At 42.1% G+C, this 25423-nt stretch overlaps 1 protein-coding gene across 1 annotated transcript in view; it reads right to left on the bottom strand.

Annotated features, from left to right (window-relative positions):
* The window catches only part of VOPP1 (VOPP1 WW domain binding protein), a 459612-nt gene that overhangs the window by 217214 nt on the left and 216975 nt on the right, over positions 1 to 25423 (bottom strand). The window contains exon 2 of the mRNA XM_069214230.1: positions 1776 to 1834. Within this exon, the coding sequence (XP_069070331.1) occupies positions 1776 to 1834 (59 nt within the window). The remainder of the gene's footprint in view (positions 1 to 1775; positions 1835 to 25423) is intronic.

Consider the following 25423-nt stretch of genomic DNA (forward strand, 5'->3'; position numbering starts at 1 on the left):
ATGAGCATACTGAGGTCTGCTGCACGACATTTGGCTACCTATTGTCAGGAAAAAATGAAGAATACATTCTAAAGATTCCTGGACTGCCTGTGTTCTTGAATTTAATATATGTTATTATTGTTTTTGTTCTCTCTCCATTTTGTATTATCTCAGAGATGTGGATTTGGGGCAGCAGATCCAGGGAGGTGGGAGCATACTTAAATTTCAAAATAATTTGGGGAAACTAACTGGTGAAGTGCATCTAGCTGTCCATAAGTAGTATAAGATGAAATGTAAGACTTTCGAAGCAAAGTTAAATAATTTTGATAGCACAACAAATGTGTTATTTTTTTGCTAAACCTCAGTGAAATACTATTGATAAGGTTAAATGAAGAACCCGCTGGCCTGCCCTTTTCCTCCCAAGGCAATTACCTCCTAATGAACAAAAGGATTGATCCTGGAGTAGTTGCTTTGTTACAGCACTGCACTGGTATATGTCCCATACTGAGACCAAGACCAGCTTCTAAATATTACTACCATTCATGAAATACATTTGGTGGCTCATTTTAGGGATTTAGTTTAAAATTGCATGAATATGCATTATTATTTAATGGGCTGCACAGCAATTTAATACATCTATTTAGTGTTCAAGCATTAAACTCACTGGACACAGCCCACAAGGGAATTTGTGTTTTTTATTAAATTTGAAAGGCACGCATAAATGGGTTGAATTGCTCAAATGTGACCTAGTAGCTGAAAACCCTTTTACTCGTGCACTATAAAATCCAACCATAGTGTCATATTACATTGGAGTAAATCCCATACAGTTGGGAAGGTTTGCTTTTAAAGCTTGTGAACACCCACATACTTGTTAATTTGTGGGTATTCAAAAGTGCCTCTTTAACCCTTCCCATCCAGGAAACGCTTGGAGATTTACTTCTGTTAAAATGGGAGCAAATCCACTTGAAGGGGAATAAGGACACAAGACCCCCAAAACGAATGGGATGTAAGTGAAAGGGTTTCTTCATGGAGAAAAATATTTCTCCTCCGAGAACTTTTTTTGTGTGCCTTTGCACAAGAGCGCTGGCAATGTGCAACTGCCCAATACGTATGATTGTGCGTGCATTGCTAAAATTCGGCAATTAAGGACAGAAAAAGAAATTCAATGACACAACTTTCAAGGCTTAATCTGGGAACGTTTTTTTGACTGCCAGAAAGTCTCTAAATCTACACCTACCTCATTAACCTGCGTATGTAAATGTACAACTTTTGATTGGTAATCGGAGCCGTTGGACTTTCTACATACTAGATAACATCACAGACCCCAAATGGACATGCAGAATTACCAAATGAAATTACAGTAAGAACACAGGCATTTGACAGAAATTTGAATGGTAGTAGGTTTGCTAAATAATCTTTTAACGCAAATAACAGATTGTTTGGTGAAGAGTAGGTATCAGGGCGCGCTAATGATTGTGAACTGTTAACATGTCTGAATTCAATGCAATAAATAGTTGGCAGTAACTAGAGGGCACAGCTAAGACCCCTGGGGTTGGTTATCTATACACAGTGGCTCAATCAGCATGAGCTTAACTTGCATTCGCCTTTACTGCCCAACCGGACTCAGGAATTTGTTGGGCATTTCAAGTCACAAGACTGAACCTTAATGTCAAAACAGGTTTGGAAATCTGTCTCACCATTCACTGGCCACATTTGGACACCTGCAATCGGATGTGTGACTGGGACATTAAACAATTATTTTAGATCAATGCAGTGAAGTATTAACTGATACTTACATATAATATGTGGGATACAACCCTTCAAAATACCAGCAGTGTTTTTTTGCCTCCGAAAACTGAAACGAGAAAAACAGAAAGAAATGTTGTAAAATAACTATAGTTATACTCGCTTACATCCTTTATAGATTGTTTCACGGTATCGTTCAAACTGACAGATAAAAACGAATCAATGCAGTTGTATGCCAGAATATCATAGTCATAAATATCGTCTGGCATAAATGTTGTGTTTTAAATGTTGACAAAACTATCAACCCATTGGGGATAGGTTTTCTCTTAGATCTTGAAGGGGATGCCATTTGTTAAATTATGTGCATGCCAGGTGATGATCTGGCTAAAATACACCGGAACCGCAGTCCTGAAAACTCTTGCTTTTCTTGAATGATGGCTAGGCCCACCAGTTAGAATTTCTGTCCTCTTGCTTCTGGGAAAGAAAATGCCACTATGTTCCGATATCAATTTACTTATTTATTTTGTAGTTTTTGTAAAGTGCTACAAATGGTGGCCTCTGCGTTCTTAGGTGTGGGAAAAATGTCACAACTATACAGTGCAAGAAGCAGGGTGGCAGGTCTAAAAGCAGTAAGTCAGCTAACAAAGAGTATAGTCAAGTTACCCCTTTCCAAATAGGACAGAGAAGGTGGAAAAGACTTATAACGATAGAGTCCAGTGACTAGCTTGAGGAGTAGGCTGGTGTTACGCATCCCACCCAATAGGACTAAAATCCCACATAGAGGTGGCAGAAATGAGATCTAATTAGTATCACATTGCTTGAGTGAATAAATGGGTCTCTAATAATCTTGTGAATTTAAGATGGTCACTTTCCAATCTCAATTGAGTAGGTAGGGAGTTCCACAAAGAGGAACGCTGTGAGTGGAAGGAATGCTCAACATATCTTTCCACTCTGTAGGGGTGGATCTGAAAAAGTAATTGCTTGCCGATCTGAAGCTTCTGAATAGCTTTTGTAAGGTAATGTGGTTAGCAGTCATGGAGCATTTTACATACTAGAGAAAGTATTTTGAAGGCTGTTTTCCATACTAGAAGTAACTAGTGAAAGGATGGCAGTGTTGGGCTGATGTTGGCAAGGAGCTTCAAGGAGCTTTAAGCCAAATAGTAAGCAAGCTGGAAACTCTTCAACTCTCCGAAGTTTAGAGAGAGATGAGCTGGGTAGAACAGTATTAAAGCTGTTGCAGTAGTCGGTAGTCCAGTCATGAACAAATATGGCGTGGTTGGGAGATTAACATGATTTTCTGTGAGTAATGAAGCATCAGCAGAACCCCCTTTAGCGGGCGAAGGTATTGGAAGGCCAGTTTCGTGACAAGCGTATGTGAAGGTTTGAAAGAAACACCTTTGTCAAACAGTATACCCGTGTACTTTATCCACAGCGCTTTGGGACACCAGAGCTCCATAGTGCAAATCCTTGCAACTTGCAGTACTGGCATAGGAGATATGTCCCCTTGCAACTCTCAATGTGGCGCACAGATGCTTTGTGGCTGCTTGTGCCATCACAAAGCATGAATCGGATTTCGGACACAGAGCGAAGGAAGTAACCTTTTTGCAGAGTGTAAGGTTTCAATTTCTGACAGCTTACACCCAACATGTGCAGGCTGCCGGCACCAAGAGGACATGCCAGCTACCCAACGAGCCGCTACATGCTCTTGTCGATTTCCCATCCAGAATGTGCCGCGTTCCATGGCATTGTGAACTCTATCCCTTTAAGGGGTCTCAATGCCAGCACCTTGTACATTTGAATGGCCTGATGGATGCCACCAATTCTACCCGGGCCTCCATTCCGGCATTTTTAAGTGTGTGTAATGAGGCACACAGCTGATTCCCTCTTCATTGATATTATTGATGTGGCCGAGTTTAACCTCAGTGAGCACACCCCCTTTGCACAGCGCAAAATTATTGGATCTTTGATTGTTAAGGTACACGAACACAAACATAAATATACTTATTTATTAACCTTAATCAGATGCAGTGTGGTTACACAGGTATGGCGAAGATTAACTTTAGGGTTGACATGCATAAGCAGAGGTTAGTCATGAAGAAAACACTGTGGCAGATTAGACTGCGCTGTGCAACATTTATTCAGATAAAGCACTAACCCTCAGTCCATTATCAAAATTATTACAACTTTGCCTTTCTGTAACATATGCGATTTTGAGCTGATAGGCAGGAGCAATGAAGCGTTTGTTTTGCTGAATCCTGAAATGGTAGCCTACAATGAAGTTTGCTCTATTCCTGGTAAATGAAGTAGCTGTGGGTACCATGTCTGTCACTGAGCTTAAGTACATTTAAAATGATGCACTAGATTTTTCAGTTTTATTTTATTTTGTGTTTTATGTCAAGAGAAGAGAAAATGTTTCTGTTTGCAATATATTAAATCCGGGGGACTGGCTGCCCACTGGTGGAGGACGCAGGCAATGCAACCAAACACATGCTGTGCCTTGTCAAAGGCCATGCGTGGCAGGAACATGGACGGTGGAGGGGGGTTGGGCATAGGCCCTCGCCATGCACTGCTAATGACCTCACATATTACAACAACCGTCACTTGTTCTATGACATTATTATTGTCATCAGTATGACAACTGAAATTACATCATTGATAACATTCATCTGCATGACAACTGATGACAACTGAAATGACATCATTGATGAAATTCCTCTGCATGGAAGGGATGCAAGTCATAGTTACAATAGTTAGCTATGACAGATGAATTTCAGTGTTTTTTTAGTTTGAAATGTTATGTTTTAAATTAAATTTTCACTCAACTATATTATCATTTTAACCTTTGTTCTTTCAGTGAATGTAGACAGATAGACAGTCAGACAGATAACAAATTTTAAACACAGCATCTTGCCTTTCTTTCAGTGCTAGCAAAAATGTTTTCCACAATGACAGCGCTGCTCTTAGAACATAAATTAGCACACCTGATGAGCTCACTCTTGGAGGCCCATCATGGATGCAAACATATACCAATACATTCTCACAGGTGTGTCAATATAAATATTGTCAATGCAGAACCCTGCCACCACACTATCCCACATTGCACATTTCCTTCTTTATTAATATTCCTACACTATAGTTTCAACGCACTAAAAGTGAAAAGTACTTTTTAGAGTCAATCTTTTTAATTTCCTTACAAAGAGCATTACACTTAAAATCTGATTTATAATATACATTGTTGCATAAAAAAGATTTTAAATATTAGCAAGATATCCCCAGCAGAAGCATACATCTCTCAAAATATTGACTAACATACCTACAGTCTAAGGCAAACAATGAATACTAAACGCAATGTTGCTCAAATGCAAAGGTGTTCTAAAATCAGTTAATACTACATAACAAGTAACAAGTGTAATAGTCTAAGATGGCCCTATATTACCCTTTCGGAGGTCAGATGACAAATGGCATCGTGGTTTGTAAATGCCAACAGAACCCTTCAATTACAATATGGGGCAATATTACACAGTTACGGATTGTGTTTTAAATATGTATAGCCCAGCTGTTATAGTTAGGTTAGATCACTGTTATATTAAGGTTATAGTTTACAAAGGAAGAACGTTTTTGTTTTGCTAATAAGTTTGGTGCAGTTTGGCAAATCTGCACAAAAGAAAAAAAAGTTCATCCACCTTGGCTCTTTCATGGAAGGTTTCGTGCTGATTCATAAAGCCAGACAAAGAAAAAGAGGAAAGTCCCAGAAGTGCGATTTTTAAAGGCAGCTTCCATTGGAAACTTTGCTCTTTGGTACAGAAAAAATGGCTGAACGGATTTTCACCAATGTGGCAAAAAGTTAGACGTTTACTCAGAAAACGTGCTTTTTAGGGTCGAGCATGCGAGAGCATGCACTAGCGCATGCGTCTCTCTTGCGAGACACTAATGTTTATTAAAAAAGGGCTTCTAGCCTGTCCATTGCTTATCATTTTTGTGCTGAAGCATCACTCTTCTTGGCTAATTGTCTAGGTCAGCTGAAACGTCACTTCCAGTGAGTGAATGGAGCAGGGACCAAGCACAGATTATTTCAATTTAATCACTGGCCGGCCACTGCGCCTGACGTGATTGAGACACCATTTCTTCCACCTACCTCTCTGGCATTTTTTTAAGCAGTTGTTGTGCTAGAGTATCAATATCAGCTGTTAGGAGAAATACCACTATGCCAGCCACTGCCAGAACACCTAGAATATTGCAACGTCGTTGTACAGAAAATAGCATGCTTACTTTTTTATATATCACCAAATTAACAGAATAATTTCTGCTATCAGCTTAAAAAAGAAACACCACTGTGCCAGCCACTGCCATGACACCTGGAGCATTGCAGCTTTGTTGGCACAGTGAATAGCATGCTTACTTTCGTATGTATTACCAAATGAACTGGATAATTTCTGCAGCCCAACGGCTCAAACTGCCTGCATTCGAGATATGCATGGAAACGTATGACACGCACTTTTCTCATCGGCTTCAATAACAACCCCATTATAAATTTATAGATTATCTAACACCATCATTGTAAAGATATTTATGGAGCTTTGGACCTCTCTGGGTTTACTGGTCCATTAATAAAACAAGTTGCTGCTTTCTTTACAAAGAAGCACAGCAATTAGAGAAACCAATGAAGCGCAGGGGCATAAAAGCAGCCTGTTCTTGGGCCACAGACCTCGACAGCACCAGTCACACCCCAGAACATGGCTATAGCTGCATGGCTGGCTCCGCTATTTAAAATTGTAATGTATGAAAATAACGTGTTTCACAGCGTGCAGTCCATCACCCTTTCCATGTGTATGTGTGAAACGTACATGCTGCTAGTATGACTCAGTTTCATTTACTCACTTGCCACTTAATCAACTTCAGAAGTTAGAAAGGCTTTGTTATCTCGTCGAGCTTTTAAATGCTTGACTTGCAGATGAAAGTAGCAAGTTGTCAGCAGCGAGTGCTAAAATCACTGAACCAACTTGGGGCTAATGAGTGATTCACACCAAAATGAATAGTATTCATGTTATCAGCCTCAGAAGGATAAACGGCTGAGCCAACAAGAAGACCTGCGTGCTACTGAGTAGATACTTAGCCCACTGCACAATTAAGTATCAAGCACTAGTAAAGTCAATAGGTCTTGCCTATACAAGATCTATTGGATTTGTCAATACGTTTTAACCATGTTACCTTGCAGTGTGGACACTTTGCAACATGGCCAAAAGTTAAAAAAATTCAAAGCACTATGGCATGGCAAGTGTTGAATCCATCATACCACTTTCATTTTCTTTACTTGCAGCCATGTTGGACAGCTGCTGTGATGCTGTGCAACAGGGTTAAAAAAAACATTGACAACGTCAATAGTTGTCTTATGAGCGAGACCCGTTGGCATTGTCAATGCTTGTTGTGATTTGGGGTAAATCTATTCAGCCTTTTTCGAGAAATCAACATTTAAAAAGGGTCTTGATTAGGGCTGCTAGTATCCGGATATGCACAATTTAAAGGGTATTTGTCTATTCTGATGGGCTGGCCACAACATGAACAATATGTTGAGGTAGCCATTACAGGACTCAGGGACATGGTTCCTGCATCGTGTAAAAGAATTTTAAAAGTAGTAAAACACAAGTTTATTAGTTAATTAAAACCATAAAACTTTCCTTCCACATAAACATTTAACAGAACAATTTTAGTGCAAAAAGGCAATTACAGTTCTTTAGCTTTAGGTGAAGTGGTTAGTGAGTTTTTCTTCTATATACAGATTTTAAGAAAGGAACATACTGGTGCTATGAGTATTAATAATGAGACAACAGAACAATCTTGTTTTTTTAAATGTAAAATGAATACAACGCCGGATAAAATCCTATGTTTAAAATGAAAAGCTATATGAGATATCGTTCCCCCGAGATATTTAACGAAAACAGTGGCAGACAACTGAGACATTGGTAAAAATAAGACAAAGTGGGGGGAGGCCTTCCATCAATTTTATCTACCCCTACTTACGTCTGATTATTGAAGCCGGACTTTATTATGACACGAGCTAAGCAACTCTGTGAACTACATAGGAGCCTTCCCTTCTTTAGGATATACGAAGCAGATTATATGAATTTTGCTATGGTTTCCGCCCTCCCTCTATCTGGACATTTCGAGAGGTCGTGGTTTTATGAGTGAAAATTTCCAGACATTGAACCAGCCTAATGTTCAATATAGTATTTTGAGGGTTAAAGGCTGCAATTAGTGCTTGTCTGCAGGATCTAATTCTTAAGACGTTAAATTATTTTTTCAGCAAGAGTCTCCTTTCGGCCGCCAGGGCTGGACAAATGCAGACCACATGCATCAGGTTTTCATCTGCTAGATGGCAGAGACGGCACTCCTGGGAGTCTGCTTGCCGCTCCATCATCCATTTTGGCATGAGGTCTAAGGTAGGGACCTCACCCAGCCTAAGTCTGAGAAAGGATTGCTTGATTTTCCGTGAGTACGGGCCCGCCATAAGTGGTGATTCTTTAAATGTTTTGTAGGAGTTAAGGATCAACCAACTATGTCCCCTTTGGGACAATGAGGTCTTGTCTTCTAGCCGGCTCTGTAATTTACTCGCTTTATTCACTACTTTATTGAAAATGGGGATGGGTAAGGCCCTGTTCCATACCTCATCTAATTTCAGAAGACTCTTTCTCTCGTCTAGGAATTTTATGTAGTTGGAGTTCCCTCTTTCTAGGATAATTTCTTGCCAGACTAGATTGGCTAAAGACCCCTTTGAAGCGCGGCTCAATTTGTAGCAGCATTTAATGTATGCCGCCGGTCGGGCTAACGACTGTTTGACCAGCATGAATTCCAGTCTGACCTGGGCTGGCGATGCATGCCCAGGGAGCCGAAAAACACGTTTATAGGTTTTTATCAGAAGCTTTTCCAAAAGACCTACTTCCATCCCCCTCATTATTTCGGTCCCGTAGGTGATAGTTGGAAGAAGCTTCGCTCTCATTACAGCTGTTAATGGGTTCAGAGCATGACCACAGATTGAATTTGCTAGCTTACAAAAGGCGTAAGTAAGGGCCTGCGTTTTGTTTTTTATTGCTTCTTTTTGTGCCGTGTAATTACCTCTAGCATCCACCACCAATCCTAGGTATCTGTATGATGTTACTTCCTCTAGGGTTTTCCCATTCATATGCCATTTACCTTGGGTGGATGGCCTGCGGTTTAAGGTAATCATTTTAGATTTTTTATGATTAATTTCTAAATCATTGGAGCCTGAGTATTCTTCTAATGCCTTTAACAATTTCTGCATTCCTATTCTGGTATTACTGATTAGTAATAGGTCATCTGCATATAGTAGGTTGGATACTTGTTGGCCGCCCAGTGAGGGAGAGTGAGATGAGTGACCATTTAACTTGGTGGGGAGGTCTGCTATGTACAGGTTAAAGAGTGTTGGGGCCAATACACAGCCTTGTTTCACCCCCACTGTTGTTTTGACTGCCCTGGATAGGTGAGAGCCATCCCCAAGTTTAACCTTCACCCAAGTATCAGAGTATATCATTATGATGGCATTAAAAATAGAATGTGGCAGCCCCCACTGAAGTAGTTTGGCCCACAATTTACCGCGGGAGACACAGTCAAAAGCAGCTTTAAAATCAACAAAACATAAATAGGTTGGAGTCCCCTTTGCTTTTGCTCTGTTTATAATCAAGCCTAGCCCCATAAGATTTGTTAATGTTCCTTGGTGCTTGGTGAACCCGGTTTGATTGAAGGGTAGAATATTGTTATCTGTGATCCAGGCTTCTAGATGTTTTAGCACACAGCAGGAAAAGTATTTTAGGTCAACGTCTAAAAGAGAGATTAGTCTGTAGTTGCTTGGGGAGAGCACGCACCCACCCTTATATATGGGGTGGATTACTGAGCCTTTCCAGGATGCCGGGACGTTGCCTGTTGTGATCACTTCATTAAACATTGCTGCCAGGAAATTGGCCCATCTTTCTGTTCCTTGTTTAAATAGTGCTTCCGGTAGGCCATTGGGGCCGGGAGCGCAGTCCATTCGTGACTTCCCAATGATATTTAGTAATTCTGGTGCCGTAAATTTCAAAGGTTCCGGGATGTTGGGATCCCAGCTAATCATGTGCGACTGAATTTGAGGGCCTTCTTCGATGATCCGTTCTTTTAGATGGGACTTTAAATGGGCTACCCATACTTCCTCTGTTATGTTTGCGTTATTGCCTGCTTTTGCGCCATTGTCTATTATATTGATGATTTTCCAAAATCTTTTGGAATCAGATGTTTTAGTCGCAAAATGTAGTTTGGCCCACAAGACCTCTTTTTGGGCTTTTTTAAAGGTCCATAGATCCCTTTTGTACAATTTCCTTTGCTCTCTCAGGGCAGTTAGTATTGATACATTATCTGGGGATTTACGTAGAGACCTTAGTAGTTTCCCTACAGCTGCTTTCCTTTTGCGCACTGGCAGCGGTAGAAGTGAACTTTGGCGATGATTCAATTGCGCTCCCTTTCTTGTGTTACATAAGGAATCTTTTTTAGTGAGATCTAGGGCAAAGTTCTCCCAGACTGTTGTCAGCTTTGCCCCACTTGTGGTATTTGATTCTAGGTTTCGTATGGCCTCTTCTGCCTGGGTTTTGATGGTGTCTGAGTACCATTTGAGTCGCTTTAGATTTTCGGTGCCTAGTGTCCCGTTTAGGGCTGCCACTTTCTCCGGTTTTTGCGGTGATGCACAGATCCCCAATACCTGTGGCTTATGGTCGCTTTCCGTGCGGTCTATGATGGTGAAGGTGTTTACTAACTTATATAAAGCAGGGGACACTAAAGTGTAGTCTAGATAGGAGACTGATTTCCCGGAGAATCTTGTCCATGCCGGTGGGATATCGGGGCATTTCCGTCCGTTTAGCGCGAGGAGGCCTACTAATTCACAGGTGCGTATAAAACTCTCCCCTATTTTGTCTTTCCTGAGTTTTTTGGGGAGGGTTTGGCTAGGCATTCTTGCCACTGTTTGGGTGTGATCCTCACTGGGGATGTGAAATAAGCCGAGATTGAAATCGCCCGATATTAACCAGAATGCTGATTTTACTGTACCTTTTATCCTTAATAGTTGCGTTAAAAATGTATTTGCTTCGATTTTTTTATTTTTAGGATTGATGTATGTGTTGACCAGAATCAATGGCTCCTGTGTGTTTTTCCCCCAATCGTCTAGCTGGAGAAATTGGAAAGGTTGGTTTTCCTCCTTACGCTCAGAGATTTTTACTAAAAGGCTGGTACTAATGTAGATGGCAAGGCCTCCCTTTGGCCTACCGGGCCTATTTGTTTTCGTTGCTGGGTTATGATATTCCATGAATCCGATTATCGGTATTGATTCCATTGCCCAGGATTCCTGTATGAGTAAGATGTCAAAAGTGCTGAAAAAATGTATTACTGCGGGATCCTCCAGTTTTGACCGAAGGCCACCGATATTCCAGGAGCAGATGGATAAAATGCCGTGTGCGGGTTGATCCTTACCAATTCAATTGTTGCCCATCGGTCTTGGGGGTAAAACCGTCGCTACCCGTTCCCTTTCTGGGTACTTTTGTTGACCCAAAACCACTCTTTCCCTCCCTTCTTCTCTCCATACTTGGACTGTCAGCGGGTGTGTAGGTGGGTTCTCCTCACTGCACCTTTCTTCGATGGGTCTGCTGGCCTGATGTACTCCTTTAAGAACCGACCATGCGCCTTTGGAGGTTCCCAGGTATTGTGGGGCTAGTAGCGGGGTTGGATAGCGGTCTCCTTTGTAGATGGTTACCTCAATGCCCCAGTCTTTCAAAAGGTCCTTTTTTTTCATGATCCGCTTTGGGATATCTGGAGCCGAGAAGATGGTAAGTGTTGGATCTGTGTGTTGGTTGCCTCTTGCTTGAATACATTTTATAGCTGTGAGGTCCTTCGAGGCCACAAACTGAAGATCCGGTAAGGCTTTTATGATTCTTAAGATAGAAGATCGATTAAGAACATCTGTGGAGGACCTGGAGGTGAATTCTGGAATCCAGAGTAACTGGAGGGTATTCGTGTCTGTTATAAGTGACTGATTTTGCTCTATGTGCCGGTCTTGAACCTTATAGTCATCTTCTCTCTGACTAATTGCAGTCTTGCTGTCCACATTGACCAGTGTTAATTGGGGGGACAGCGCAGGCGCAATTGGTTTTAATTTTTTGCTCTGCTGACCCCTTGTGGGGCTAGGTCTTATGTTTGTTGTAGTGCCAATTGTTTCGTGTGGTCTCGGGGGGGACTTTGTTAAGTGGGTAGTGTCTGTTAAGACGGGGAATGTTATCCCATCTACTATTGTGTTAGAGTTTGTACTTATGTGGGTGATAATGTCTCTATTGTAACCACCATTTGACGTCGCCTGGTCTTTAGGTGGATCCTTTGACGAGTTGAGTTGATAAAGTTGGGCGGACTTCCTACCCTACCTTGCCCGCTTTCGTTCTCTTTTTGAGAGGGTCCGGGTTGTGGTAGGCTCAGGATTCCTGGGCTTATTGATGGGCTGTAGCGGAGGATGATTCACCATAAGTTCCATTTGAGCGCTTGCTAGTTGGCGGCTGTCAGCCAAAGTTCTCTCCTCACTTAAAATTGATGGAGCGGGCGCCAGGGAGGGAAGGGGCTGCTGCTCTTTTTGTTTCGGCTCCCTCGGGGTGGGTTTCAGAATGGTGGCGAGCGGTTTAATACATGTATATTCATCCTTCCTGGTGGAGTGGATTTCTTGCAGTATTCCCTCTAAGATTTGCGGCAGTTGGGATATCTTTTCTACTACCTCTTTACAGGAGCAGATTGTAAAGTCATTGGAGTGATTGACTTGCGCCCTTGTTATAAGTGCGTTTAATTTTTCCAACTTACTGTCGATCCCGGAGACAAATACTGCCAGGGTGTTTAGCAGGTCAACTTGAATGTCCATTTTATTTGAATGAAATTGCAGCGCCATGACCGTTGCTTGCATTGAATTTAGGATTGCGGCCCACATTTCTTCTGATCTGACTGCCCCTGGGGCTCGGGATTTTGAGTCGGGCTCTTGATTATCACTTGGTAGTACTTTGTTTAATGTTGTTTTATGGGGGGCTTTCTGTGCGGCTGTCACTGTTTCTGCTTTTGCTGGTCCGTTTATGGATACCTGTTCTATATCCCAGAGGTCCTGTTCTTCTTTTTCACCGTTGTACGTTGTACGTTGGGAATGAGTGAAGTTTTGGACTTTGACAGAATGGGCCATCTTCCTGAGATTCTTGTTCTAAATGTTCTGCGATTGCTACCAGTTCTGAGTCCAGGATGGGTAGTTTCGCTGGGCTAGATGTCCATAGGTACTTAGTGGCGTCTAGGGGGTTATTACATAGAGTTTTGTCTTGCCTAGGATTGAAGACGAATGCTGGTGTAGGAGTTGGTGGTACCACATTGTCCTGTACATACAATGCACATTGTGTACATATACATGATGCGTATAGTTTTGTGGGGTGATTTTTCCTGATCACTACTGTTGGCGATAGGGGGAGGCGAGGGGGTGAATTCATTCTGAGTTTATTTTCGCTGCTTCCTTGCTGTTGCCAGTCTTGGCATGGTGAGGTTATTTCCCCAAGACTTGTTTGGGATGGGCCCAGGGAGTCGATCCTTTTTCTGGTGGTGTTGGTGCCAGTAGTAGAGAAGTAGTCAGTTATCTTGTGATGTTTGTGAGAGACTACGGACTCTGGAGCCCCCTCCTGCGGGGTTGCTTCCTTCCAAAAGCCGGGTTCTCTCCAGATCGTTTCTTCCATGCTGGAATTTTGTTCGCCTCCCCCGAGTGTGCCCTTTGTTAGGTTTTGCCTCCTGCATGGGAGGGGGAGATCCTGTTCGCTGCTTGCTCTCCTTTTTGGGGTTGCTTCATCCGGAGCCAGGTCTCCTTTCCTTTTTCTCTTTCCTTGTTTTGCTGGACAGTTTGTAATACTGCCTCGTGCTTTGCCTGATCTCATGGTCGGTAGGTTTTGCTGCCTTTAGAGCGGGGTGATTTTGAGCAGGCTGTTGGGGTGAGGGAAAGGGCCTTGTTGAGTTTTTTCTTTTTTTTTTTTGCCCTTTTGTTGTTTAGAGGCAGTTAAGGGTGCCGTCCTTCAAAAAGAAACTTTAATGGACGTTTAAATTCTGAGTGTGTGATCACCACCGGGGGGGTTAGGAGCTTTTGAGGGCCTGGGTCCTGGGGAGGTGCAGAGAGTACAGAGTTGCTGGACCGTGCCAGTCCTTGGTGGACCGTGGTGGTGGTGGTGGTGGTCCCTTCCGCTCTGCTCCTGGGCCCTGCTACCCTGGGGAAGGTGCCAGGTGCGGGGGCGTGCGGGGGGAGCAGGGCAAAGGGGGGATGGGGTGAGGCAACGAGCTGCCTGGTGGGAGTACCGGGGGGGTGTCAGGGTGAGGAGTGCTGCACGCCCTGGCGGGGAACCGGTGCTAGATCCTGGTACGGCTACCCCCCCCTGTTGCCCTCCTGTTGCCCTCCTTGACCCCCCTTAGCCCCTTTCTGGCCTCTGTTGCTCACCGCACACTTGCTTCCTTCTGGGGTCACGTCGCGGGCAGCACCTGGAGCAGAGGGCCGGTACCTGGTGGCCCTAAGCCTGGCGTCATCCTCGGAGGGGCCCTCCTCTCTTGCCACCAGAAATTTGTGGCCCCTAGCCCCTACCCCTTAAGCCCCACCGCAAGCCGCACCCGCGATCAGGCCGCTTCCGTGGGGGTCCGCAGAGGGGGGGGTGGAAGGGGACCCCCGTGCTAGGGGGGGCATCAGCGCTGGGCTGCTCTGCTCTGTGCTCTGCGCTCCGCGCTCCGGCACGCTGATCCGTGCTGTCAACCGCTGTTGACCCGGAACCGGAAGTCGAGAAAGTGCCGCGATACCAACAACACCTATCAGATCACATTATAATTTTAAAAAAATATACATATTGGGGCAGATTGTGCACATCCTAACCCCAGAGTAATGTAGGAGGGAAGGGTCCCAAGTGGACCACACTCTGGTTTGTCGACCACAACATGGAGAAAATATTGTGGCAGCCATTAAGAGATGAGAATTCATGGACTCCATTGAAATGCATTGTGGTGAAAGCTTGTTTTTTTGTAGGTCATCAAAATGCAACTCACCCGAAGGCTCATTAAAATTTTTAATCACAATACCAATCATTTGTTGGTGGTGTTTACTCCTTTTAGAAATACTGGTGAGTTCTCAGGTGATTTTACCCTGTGAAAAATGTTGACGCCTACTGGGATTTGGTAAACCATGTTTGAGAGAAATCTGTTTTCTCTCATGATTTGCTTGTAGGAGTTATGGAAGGTGCTCCAGAAGGTAAAATTAAAGAACATTGTCTAACAATTCACACTATCTTTCTCAGCGACATGAATATAGTCTGATATTCTGAGTAAAACATGCTTCCACCAGAAGCAGCAGCCTGTCAATTGATTCTGCAGTGCTCTACTGCAGTTTTACACATTATTCTCATGGGGAACTAGAGACATGACATTCTGTATTTATGACAAAAGTGTGGCACACCTGACATCATCTCGATGGGAGTAAAGCTGTAAAACTCTCTAATGCTCAACTGTAGCTTCACCACATAGTTCTAATAAACATGTAGAGCACTAACAATCTGTATTTATGCCAGACGAGTGACACACCTGAACACCATCTTGATGGAGTCAAAGTTCTTTTTGAAATGTGCAAAATAAGGGGGGTACTTTTATCAAAGAAATTATCATTAGTGCCATAGAATGCTTCAATGAGGACACATTTTCTAGGAGTTCTCAACTATCTTTCTCATGCATGGTCAGTAAAACATTCTGACCTACTGAAACATGTATTTTCAACACCAGCAGCAGCCTGTCAGCTTCACCACAGAGCTCTAATGGGCAACTCGAGTGCTAACATTCTTTATTCATGACAAGTGTGGCCATCCTGAACACCAGCTTGGTAGGATTAGCGATGTAACTCATCTCAGCTCACATAAGCTCATGACATGTTAAATGACATCATTAATGACATCAACATAGTTAAAGTCACTAATGAGATCAACCCAAAGATTTTGACAGTGTGATGCAGGTTTTGTGAATGAGGAGTTACACAACAACATAGAAAGAAATACATATCTAATATGAATACATATGCTAAATATATTTATATGTGTGTGTGTATGTATATATTTGTGTGTGTGTTCAGGTAAAGTGACATTATAGTTAGATATGGTAATAATATCTTACTTTACATTAAAAGAAAACCTCAGAAATTTGCTGACAATAACAAAAATTATAGTGGAAGTTATGTAAGGTACTTGATCTTCAATAAAATGATATAAAAGTCAGAAGTGTGTTGTGTGGGTGTAATATGAATGTTTAAAGGCAGTTTTGAACCTTATTGTGCTATTTACAGCTTTCTGGCATTTACTCTACCTTTTACTAAACTACGGAGTACTGTCCAAAGGCCTGGAAAAAGGTGTCTTTACAGTGGCAAATGTGAACCTGTCAACCTCCTGATTTAAGATTGTGGGTCATGTAAAGTGAAGGGTAATCCCATTAAGGTGTACAGAGAATGATCCACTTGTAGTGAATTGAATTACTTAAAGGTCACAAACCCTATAGAATGGTGTCACAGTGATAGTAGAATGTCATCAGTTATATGATCAATGAAGACATTAGGGGGGTCATTCTGACCCTGACGGGCGGCGGAGGTTCCCCCCTCCAGAACACCGCTGCGGTGATTCTGGCTTTTGCACTGGGCTGGCGGGCACCCGCCAAAAGGCCGCCCGCCAGCCCAGTGCAAAAGAGCCTTCCCACGAGGACGCCGGCTCAGAATTGAGTGGGAATTGGAGTGGGAAGGTGCGACGGGTGCAGTGGCACCCATAGCGTATTTCAGTGTCTGCAATGCAGACACTGAAATACAATGTGGGGCCCTCTTACGGGGGCCCCGCGGCACCCCCTACCGCCATCCTGTTCCTGGCGGGAGACCCGCCAGGAACAGGATGGCGGTAGGGGGTGTCAGAATCCCCATGGCGGCGGAGCGTGCTCCGCCGCCATGGAGGATTCTCAAGGGCAGCGGAAAACCGGCGGGAGACCGCCGGTTTTCCAAATCTGACCGCGGCCAAAGCGCCGCGGTCAGAATGCCCTGCGGGGCACCGCCGGCCTGTCGGCGGTGCTCCCGCCGACCCTGGCCGTCAGAATCAGGGCCTAGATATGTCATCAGTGACATGATTAATGATGTCATTTAACATGTCATGAGAGATGTAATACGTGAGGTCATAGGCAGTGCATGGGGTGACACAAGTTATAGTATGCTCACTATACTATACTATAACTGTGAATTTCAGTGTTTTTGTTTTAAAATTATAGTTCTTATACCATTACAAGGTCTAGTTATAGCACCACTTTAATCTTAGTTTTTTTTTCAGTGAATTTCGGAAAACATAAGCCAGGTATTATTATTATGCCAAACTCTAATGTTACTTTAATCTTAGGTTTTTTCAGTGACTTTCTAGGGTTTGTCTAACATAAAGCAACTAAGATCTTATTTCCATACCTAACTATATCACTTTACCCTTTGCTCTTAGGTTTTTTCAATGACTTTCTAGGGGTTGTCTAACATAAAGTAACTAAGATAATATTCCCATACCTAACTATAACATCACTTTACCCTTTGCTTTTTTCAGTGTATTTCTTTTTTTATATTATATTCACCCCACTCCCACACTGAGCATTGCTTTTGACCATGTGCAGTAGAGAGTGGGAAGAAGGGTCTGGCCAGCGGACCGGCCCTGTAACCAACCCTCTGAGAGTGACCCACCCTCTGCCATGCACAGCTAGGGATTGTGCACTGCAGGGAGGTGGCTGCAGGGCCTGGCTTGTGGTCAGGTACCGATCTCATGGTACTCAAGGGCCCAAGGGCCCAAGGGGGAAAAATTTATCTCAACCTATCAGATCACATTATATTTTTAATTTGTAGCACAGCATAGATATCATTATAATTTTTCGAAAACAACTGAACAGAATTACACCAACTCATATTAATCACACTCTATGACTCTATGAGTAAAGATCTAACTTTCTGCCAAGTTCTGTTCAGGCATTTGTTTCTGTATTGCTTCCCAAAATTCCTATGAGAATTCCTTTTTCTCATCATCCGCTTGACAAATCACCCCAAATAATGCCAGGAAGGGGTTGAGGTAGATGAACTTTTTTTGGAGGGTTTGTAAAGATTGGTGAAACAGCACCTGGCATAGTGCAACCATATGGATGTAAATTAACTTATGAAGGGTATTTTTTCTACGGATGTTCCTATAATAGGTATGCAGAAGGTTCCTATGAATTATCCATCAATAGGATGGCACCTTTTTTTGTTATATCAGACCTTCAGCCACACTGATGGGACAGGAAGTTGCTTCTTTCAGTGTGCTCTTACATTTGTCTGCCCTTTTAATGGATTAAGGAAGGAAGGAAGGGAGGAATGTGGATGGGTGGAATTTATAAGGTGAATGGGTAGAATTTATAAGGTTCCTCATGTTAAGGATAGGTTTATTGAACATGGATAGACATTGGGCAAGTATTCAGTGATGAATGGAAGACTCCGTTGATGAGGAAGGAAATAACAATAGAGAGGATGTGTTTGATGTCCTTGTTAATGATGGTGCTTGTGGTGTAGCATGAGAGGTTATGGCCATCATGATAGGCTGCTATAGTTACTGTGAATATGTTACTGTGATCCATACATGTTAGATGTTGTAAGGGGGTACTTCATGCTGTTTCATGTTGGGGTGGGGGGTCAGGTGGTTCTGAATTTTGTGCATTTTCCCAACTAATAATTTGAGTGATTTGAGAGATGAGGTAGTGCTTCAATACACTATTTGTTTCTTTAAACAATGATCCACTTTAATTGTTTTGATTTCTATTGGTGATTTAGTTGGGTGCGACTTGATTTAGTCATGTGAGTGTTCTTTTTGCTGTAGATCATGTGAAGTATTTTTTTTAGGAATTCTATTGCATAAATGTTGAGAAATATTTGAGTCTAAAGGTATTCAAAGGGAATTTAGAATGGCTTGCAAATGTGAAAAGGTATTTTCATGGCATCTTATTTCAAGAACACTAAAAAGTAATAGATTGCTGTTGAGCTATGCTTTCTTTCCTCTTAGCTGCATACCTAAAATTCTAGTTTACATAAAAAAAGCAACTGTGATGTTGGAAACTATGTAAACACACGTACATCAATAAGCCACTGTATAATGAAAAATCATTCTGGTAAAGCAGCAGCTACTCATTCTATCACTATAGTAATAAACTGGCTGCCACTGAGTATTATATGCAGCCTTGTGATTCCGCCCCAGCACTTTAGGCAGTTATAGACGATGCTCATTTCTGCTTGCATAGAGCGAAAGTAAAATCATGCAATAGCACAAATAGTGACACTGTGAATGCGAGAAAGCTGTAAATAACACAGTAGTGCTGCAAAGCTACCTTGAAACCTTTATATCAAACCCACACAACATAGTTTGCCCGTTCATATCAGTCAATTGAAGCTCAAATAGCTTCTACAGCTAGATTTGTTAACCTGAACTGCAAATGTATGTGTTTGACAAGAAATGTACAATACCTAAAGAATAACACATTTTCTGTCTGACTTTCACATCCATAAGTCATGTAAATTGTTCCAAAGAAATTCCCTGATCAGTTTTATGCTATGTTGGTGGTTTTGCTGAGGTGACATTATAGCATAACGCAGCAGTTGAACATTCACTATCTCCTTCTCGCTCTCTTTTGCTGGCTTTTATTTTGAAGAAGACGAAGAGAAGGAGAAGGAAGAAGAACAAGAATAGCAACAACAACATTGATGCTTGTGCTGCAAGTACTGAGGTTGCTGAATCCCAAGGCTGCATAGTCATGCTCAAACATCTTTCTTTTTTTAGACACCCTATACTTCCTCTGCCTTCAGTTAACTTTTGCTGGTTTATTTCCATCCATACTTTCTCTCTTTGTCATTTTCTCAAGTTTTCTTTTACACCTTCTTCCTCTTCTGCCTATCTCTCTGTTCTTCTGGATCAAAATTTAATGGTGAAAAAAACACAAAATGAAAACTGGTGCCCACCACTTGCAACCACTAATACAAATGAAGAATGGATCGCATCCTATTTTTCCAGCTTCTATTTTTTGCAGTAATATGAAGTCCTACTCAAAAAAGTAAGTACATGGGTATATGTGACACAATACATTTTTATCTGGGTTGATTTCAGTCGTAAATATATCAGCCCCAAAATGATATTAAATCTAGAAAAAAACATGTGCAAGGAAGTAGGCCATAACTCGGACAAGAATAGTAAGTGCGCCAGATATGTAAGCTGAAATAGCTGGAAAATTTATCACAGCCAGGTACGAAGGCACTTAGGGCCTCATTACGATTCTGGTGGTCTGAGGACTGCCAGACTTGGGGTGATGGTCAGACTGGCAAGACAAGACAACCCTGGTGGTCGGACCACCAGTGGACCACCGTCACCACCAGGAACGGGGTTCCCGACGGGTAGACAGTGGTCTGAGTTGTGCTCAGTGGCGCTGGGACTGAACTCGGTGCCGCCGTGCTGATTACATCTCAGCTTTAAACCAGCCTTTCCATGGTGGTCACCAGCCATGGAAAGGCTGGTGGAAAGTCAGTGCCAGGGGGGGTAGGAGGCATGGGCAGTACATTGGCTCCCCTGCCCAACACCATCAAAATGTGTACTGTCTGCTTTGCTCATTCCTAGCTAGGGTGCTAGTGTGCTACAGTATTGGCCTCAGCTCCCTTAGGGGAGACGAAGTCAATGCTGTAGTACAGTCAGCCCAGCAGGAATGTTGTAGTACAATGTTCCTGCTGGTCAGCCCAGCAGGAACATTGTAACACGATGGGGGGATGCCACCGGCATGACAGTGGGTCCTCCCCACGGGTTTGGCAGTCCCATGCAAGGACCGCCAAAGCTGTAACAAGGCCTTTAGTGTAGGCCAAGCAATGAAACAGACCAGGAGGTTAAGCTTTATTTTAAAAAGGAAGAGCTTAAGGAGCTTTCTAAAATATTGTGATTTAGGCACTTGGTGCAGTTGAACCAGCAGACATGTTCAAAAAGTAGGACTTACCACAAAGAAAAAGTGATATTTAAAGAACTGTATTCAACTTGAAATTATGTTAATTTTTTAACTACTGGTGAGACTATACTTCGTAGAGATTATGATTGTTTTGATCAATTGTTTATTTAATTTGCAATTAGATTATTAATTAGATAAAGTATTTATTAGACAAATGATTTAATTAACATCCTTTTTAAAATGGTAGCTTTCTATTTAATGTTTGAATAGAATGATTCAGTTTAGTGTAATGTACTATGTTTTAGTATTTGTGAGTATTTAGTATTTGTATTGCAATTTGTTTTATTGTTGTGAATTATATAATTTATTTAGTATTAGTTTTTTGGGGGGGATGTTGGTGTTGGAGGGGAGTAAGGTGGGAAGTCATTTAAATATATATATAGCTAGTGTTTTATTCGTTTACAAGTTTTAATTTACTTTGTTTTGCAATAAGTATTTTTTCTAATACATTATTCAAGTAGATTGTATGGTATGAATATTTGTCTATTCACAAAATATGGTATATATATATTTTATGTATTTTTCATTTAATGTTTTAATTATATTATGTTCAGTATTTCTGTTACAGTTTATTAATTATGTTAACTTATTTGTTGTGTTGTTTGGTTTGTAGGGAAATATGGGGTTCTTTTTTAACAAAAATTCGAATTATATATATATATATATATATATATATACATATATATATATTTATCTCTTAATCGCTTAAATATTTTTTTTATTTTGTATATTATGTTTTCATATTTTAAAATGTGTTATATTACATACATATAATTTAATCAAAATATATACCATACAAAGGTTTAAGTAACATTATTGTTGCTAAATATAGCTAGTGAAGTTCTGTGTTTTTGAGTTCAAAATGTTAATGTTATCACTAAATTATTTACCTAACTATAAGGGTTATTTTACCTTTGCTTGTTTCAATGAATTTCTAAGGTTTTTTATTAAAAAAGCTGATCTTTTTATCACATCTAACTATAACGTTATTTTAGCCTTTGTTTTTTCAGTCAATTTCTAAGCTTTTTTTTAATGTAAAGTAATACTTTGGTAGATCCTGGGACGACCTCCCCCTTCACCTACAGGCCTCATTCTATCTTCTCGATTTCAGGGAAGGCCTCAATACCTGGCTGTTTGACTGAACCGAGCAACTTGATTTAATTGCCAGGATACCCTCGCGGGTGATCAGCCGCGCTCTATAAATCCTCTTGTATTGACTTGTATACATTATGCCCCACACAACTTTTTGATTCTGAAGAAAAAGTTTCTAATAGGACAAAGATGCTATATAGTATGTACTAATATTTGTAAGCAGCCTTGAGTTATTAAAGAGTATCATGTCAGGATGATAATTTATACATAACTTACAAGAGAGTGTGTACCAATTACTAACCTATGTATGTGTGCTTGTTTTGCTTATGAAGATGGGCTATCTGTAAAGCTTTCTCCGCATTATAGAGGAGGCAGGTAGTATGCTATTTATCACCTTCAGATCTTGGTTATTTCTTTAGCAAATAGTGTCTTTTTAACCAAATGTTGCATAGAATGTACACTGTTCTTAGTATATTCTCCTGAATACACTGAAGTGTATTTCTCATGAGAGTTTCACTGCTTACCAATAGTGTGCTATAGAATGAACCCTTTCCATAGAGTAAACACTCAGTACTCAATTCTCTACTGATATCAACTTAATTTCTTAATGTAGGTTTGGAGTATGTCAGGGGTTTGATACAGATAAAAGGTGTCAGTAGTAGGACATTTGTGTTGGTATTTGCATTCACTATTTTGGATTTTGCAGAATATTTGTATACAGATTAAACACTGTATTCAATGAGGGTTTCCTGAGCTACTTTGTACTTACTGTCAGACCTCTAATGCCATAGTTACTTTTACAACAATATGCAGGGAAACAAAGCTTGGATGATGTCATCAGTGATGTCATCAATTATGTAATTTCAGATGTCAGTGATCTCATAAATGATGTCACAGAACATGTCATGAGTGATGTCATTTGTGAGGTCATCCGCAGTGCATGGCAGGGGGGCAAGTGATAGTTAGCACTGCTAACTATAACTGGTGAATTTCTATGTTTTGTTTTTAGTTCAGAATGTTTTTGTTGTCACTGGCAAATTCACCTAGCTATAATGTTATTTAACCTTTATATTTTTCAGTGAATTTATGTAGTGTTTTTTCAACATAAATGAATACTTAAATACCATAGGTAAATGCAACTCCTCATCACAAATGCCCTTCGGCCATGCACAGAGGCAGGTTGGCTGCAGGGCCTAGCTTGCAGCCTGCGGCTAGGCCTGGCAGCCTAGACCTGCCATACAGTTGACTCCATGCAGGAGGATTGGCCATAGGGCCTGGCCCTGGGCACCCCATCCTCAAAGACATTTTTTTTTTTTTTTAACTAAAGGGCAAAGTGCCACACAGCCACTCTCCCTGAGCTTTTTTATCGCCATGGGGACCCCATCTCCCAGGTACATTTCTAAAAAGAAAGAAAGGGGGGACAACGCCTAGCTATAAAGTGACTTTAACCATTGTTTTATTCAAGAAATTTCTAGGGTTAAATACATAATACTACTGTGTACAGTGGGGGGGGGGGGATTTGGCCATAGGGCCTAACCCTGGGGATCACAACCATCATTCCCCAAGACTGCTTTTTTTTTAAAGGGGAGAGGGCAACTCTCCCTGAGTTGTTATCGTCCCCGGAAACCCTACCCCCTGGCACCACTTATTTAATTTATTGAGAAGGGGGCCATGTGGCCCCCCCCACTCCAAGCCGTTTTAGGCCCTGGGGGCCTATCCTCCAGGGCCACTCTTTTATGCCCATCCCATGGGCCCAGTGTGCTTGTTTGGGGGAGGGGAACAAAGCCCCCGGGCCCGATTTCAGCCCCATGGGCCCCATTTCACAAGGATTGCTTTTGACCTCATGACCCTATGGTCCTATCCCCCGGGGCCTGGATCAATTTTTATCAGGATATCATCCCTTCAGGGCCCAGCACCATACTGAAGGGGGAGGGAGGCATGCAGCCCCCTTCCAGGGCCAATACTTGGCCCCAAAGAGCCCATCCCCCAGGGCTTGGCACCATACTGAGGGGGGCATGTGGCCCACTCTCCAAGCTGATATTGACCCAGGGGAAACCATCCCCCACCACCCACCATAAGGAAAGGTAGATGCCCTGCTGCTCACCCAGAGTACCCACCACCCTGCTTTGGGAGCTAGGGGAGGGGAGCTCCAAGGCCTCTACTGCCCCAGCCAGCTTCCCGCATCCAGCAGGAGCTGGCATTGCTCTTGATAGCTAGGGAGCACCATATTATGCTACTCTCTGTAGGTGGCGTGAATATTTAGATTAGTTTGCCTGCCCGCACTGTGCATTTTCGGGCCCTGGAGGGCTCCCTGGAGCTTCTAGTGGCTCAGGGAGGGGGACTGCATGGCCCCCCTCCCCAGAAATAATATGATTATCCTCCTACAGGCGGGTGCAATTTTTAGATCTGTTTTTACAGAATTGGCTGGGCCGCTCATCCGTCCTACCATGTTTCTGGCTCTGGGGGTTGGTTCCCTGGAGCATCGAAAGGCTCAGGGAGGGGGGACACAGAGCTCACCTCCCCTTTAAAAACACAGTACCAGGGGTAGGCTCCCCTAAGGCTTATAATAAATAGAAGTGACCCAGACACCATTTTGTTGTTTTTTTATCCTGCAGAGTTTTGTGGGATTGTGTCATTTTTTTGTCTTTATTTCTTTTTTTTTTTTGGCCCCAGGGGATCCCTCTGGGTCCCCCATGGGGCCTAGCTGGTCAGACTATCCTTACCCTATCCCCATGTATCTTTTCTTTTTACAGCTACAGGACAGGTGGTCTAAGTCCTCAACTCCTGTAATGGTTGCCAGCAACATTTGTCTGATTTTACTGGTAGCCAGTCAGAACGTTTGCTCTTGCAGGAGCGAGATGGCTCAATGGAAATAAAACTCCCTGGGCCAATCAGAACACTCTATTTTTAAGTTGACGCTTCAAGGAGTGCCTTGGAGACTATTGTGAGCCCAACTGACAAAATATACAGTTATCATTAACCCCTAATTTATCAAAAACTACAGAACAGATTTACACCAAATCACAAAAAGTACAACCTGTTGAGCAAGATCTAGCTTTCTGCAGAATTTGATGTAATTCAGCAGTTTTTGCTATTCTTCTTAAAGAAGCCTATGGAAAATGCATGGGGATTTTGAGTTGTGGGACACTCCTTTTTACTCAGCTCCCGCTTGACGGATCACCCAAAGCTTGCCATGCCCAAACTAGTCAAAAAGTGGCACCTTATTAGAAAGTTTTGTGGCTCTTCTTCAAACTATGTCAAATTTATTAGCGACTACCACTAAAAAATAGATAGATAGATAGATAGATAGATAGATAGATAGATAGATAGATAGATAGATAGATATTGAAAAAAACTAAGATTAATGTAATGTTTTGAACTTAAAAAACAAGAAGTTTTCCCCTTAATTACAGAAACGGGCCCCAGGCCAATATTTGTTTTTCCAATGCTTCAGGAGTTCCCAGGAATGGTGCACAAAACTGCTGATGTTATT

The sequence above is a fragment of the Pleurodeles waltl genome, chromosome 2_1, assembly GCF_031143425.1.
Source record: "Pleurodeles waltl isolate 20211129_DDA chromosome 2_1, aPleWal1.hap1.20221129, whole genome shotgun sequence".
In the NCBI taxonomy this organism is placed as follows: domain Eukaryota; kingdom Metazoa; phylum Chordata; class Amphibia; order Caudata; family Salamandridae; genus Pleurodeles; species Pleurodeles waltl.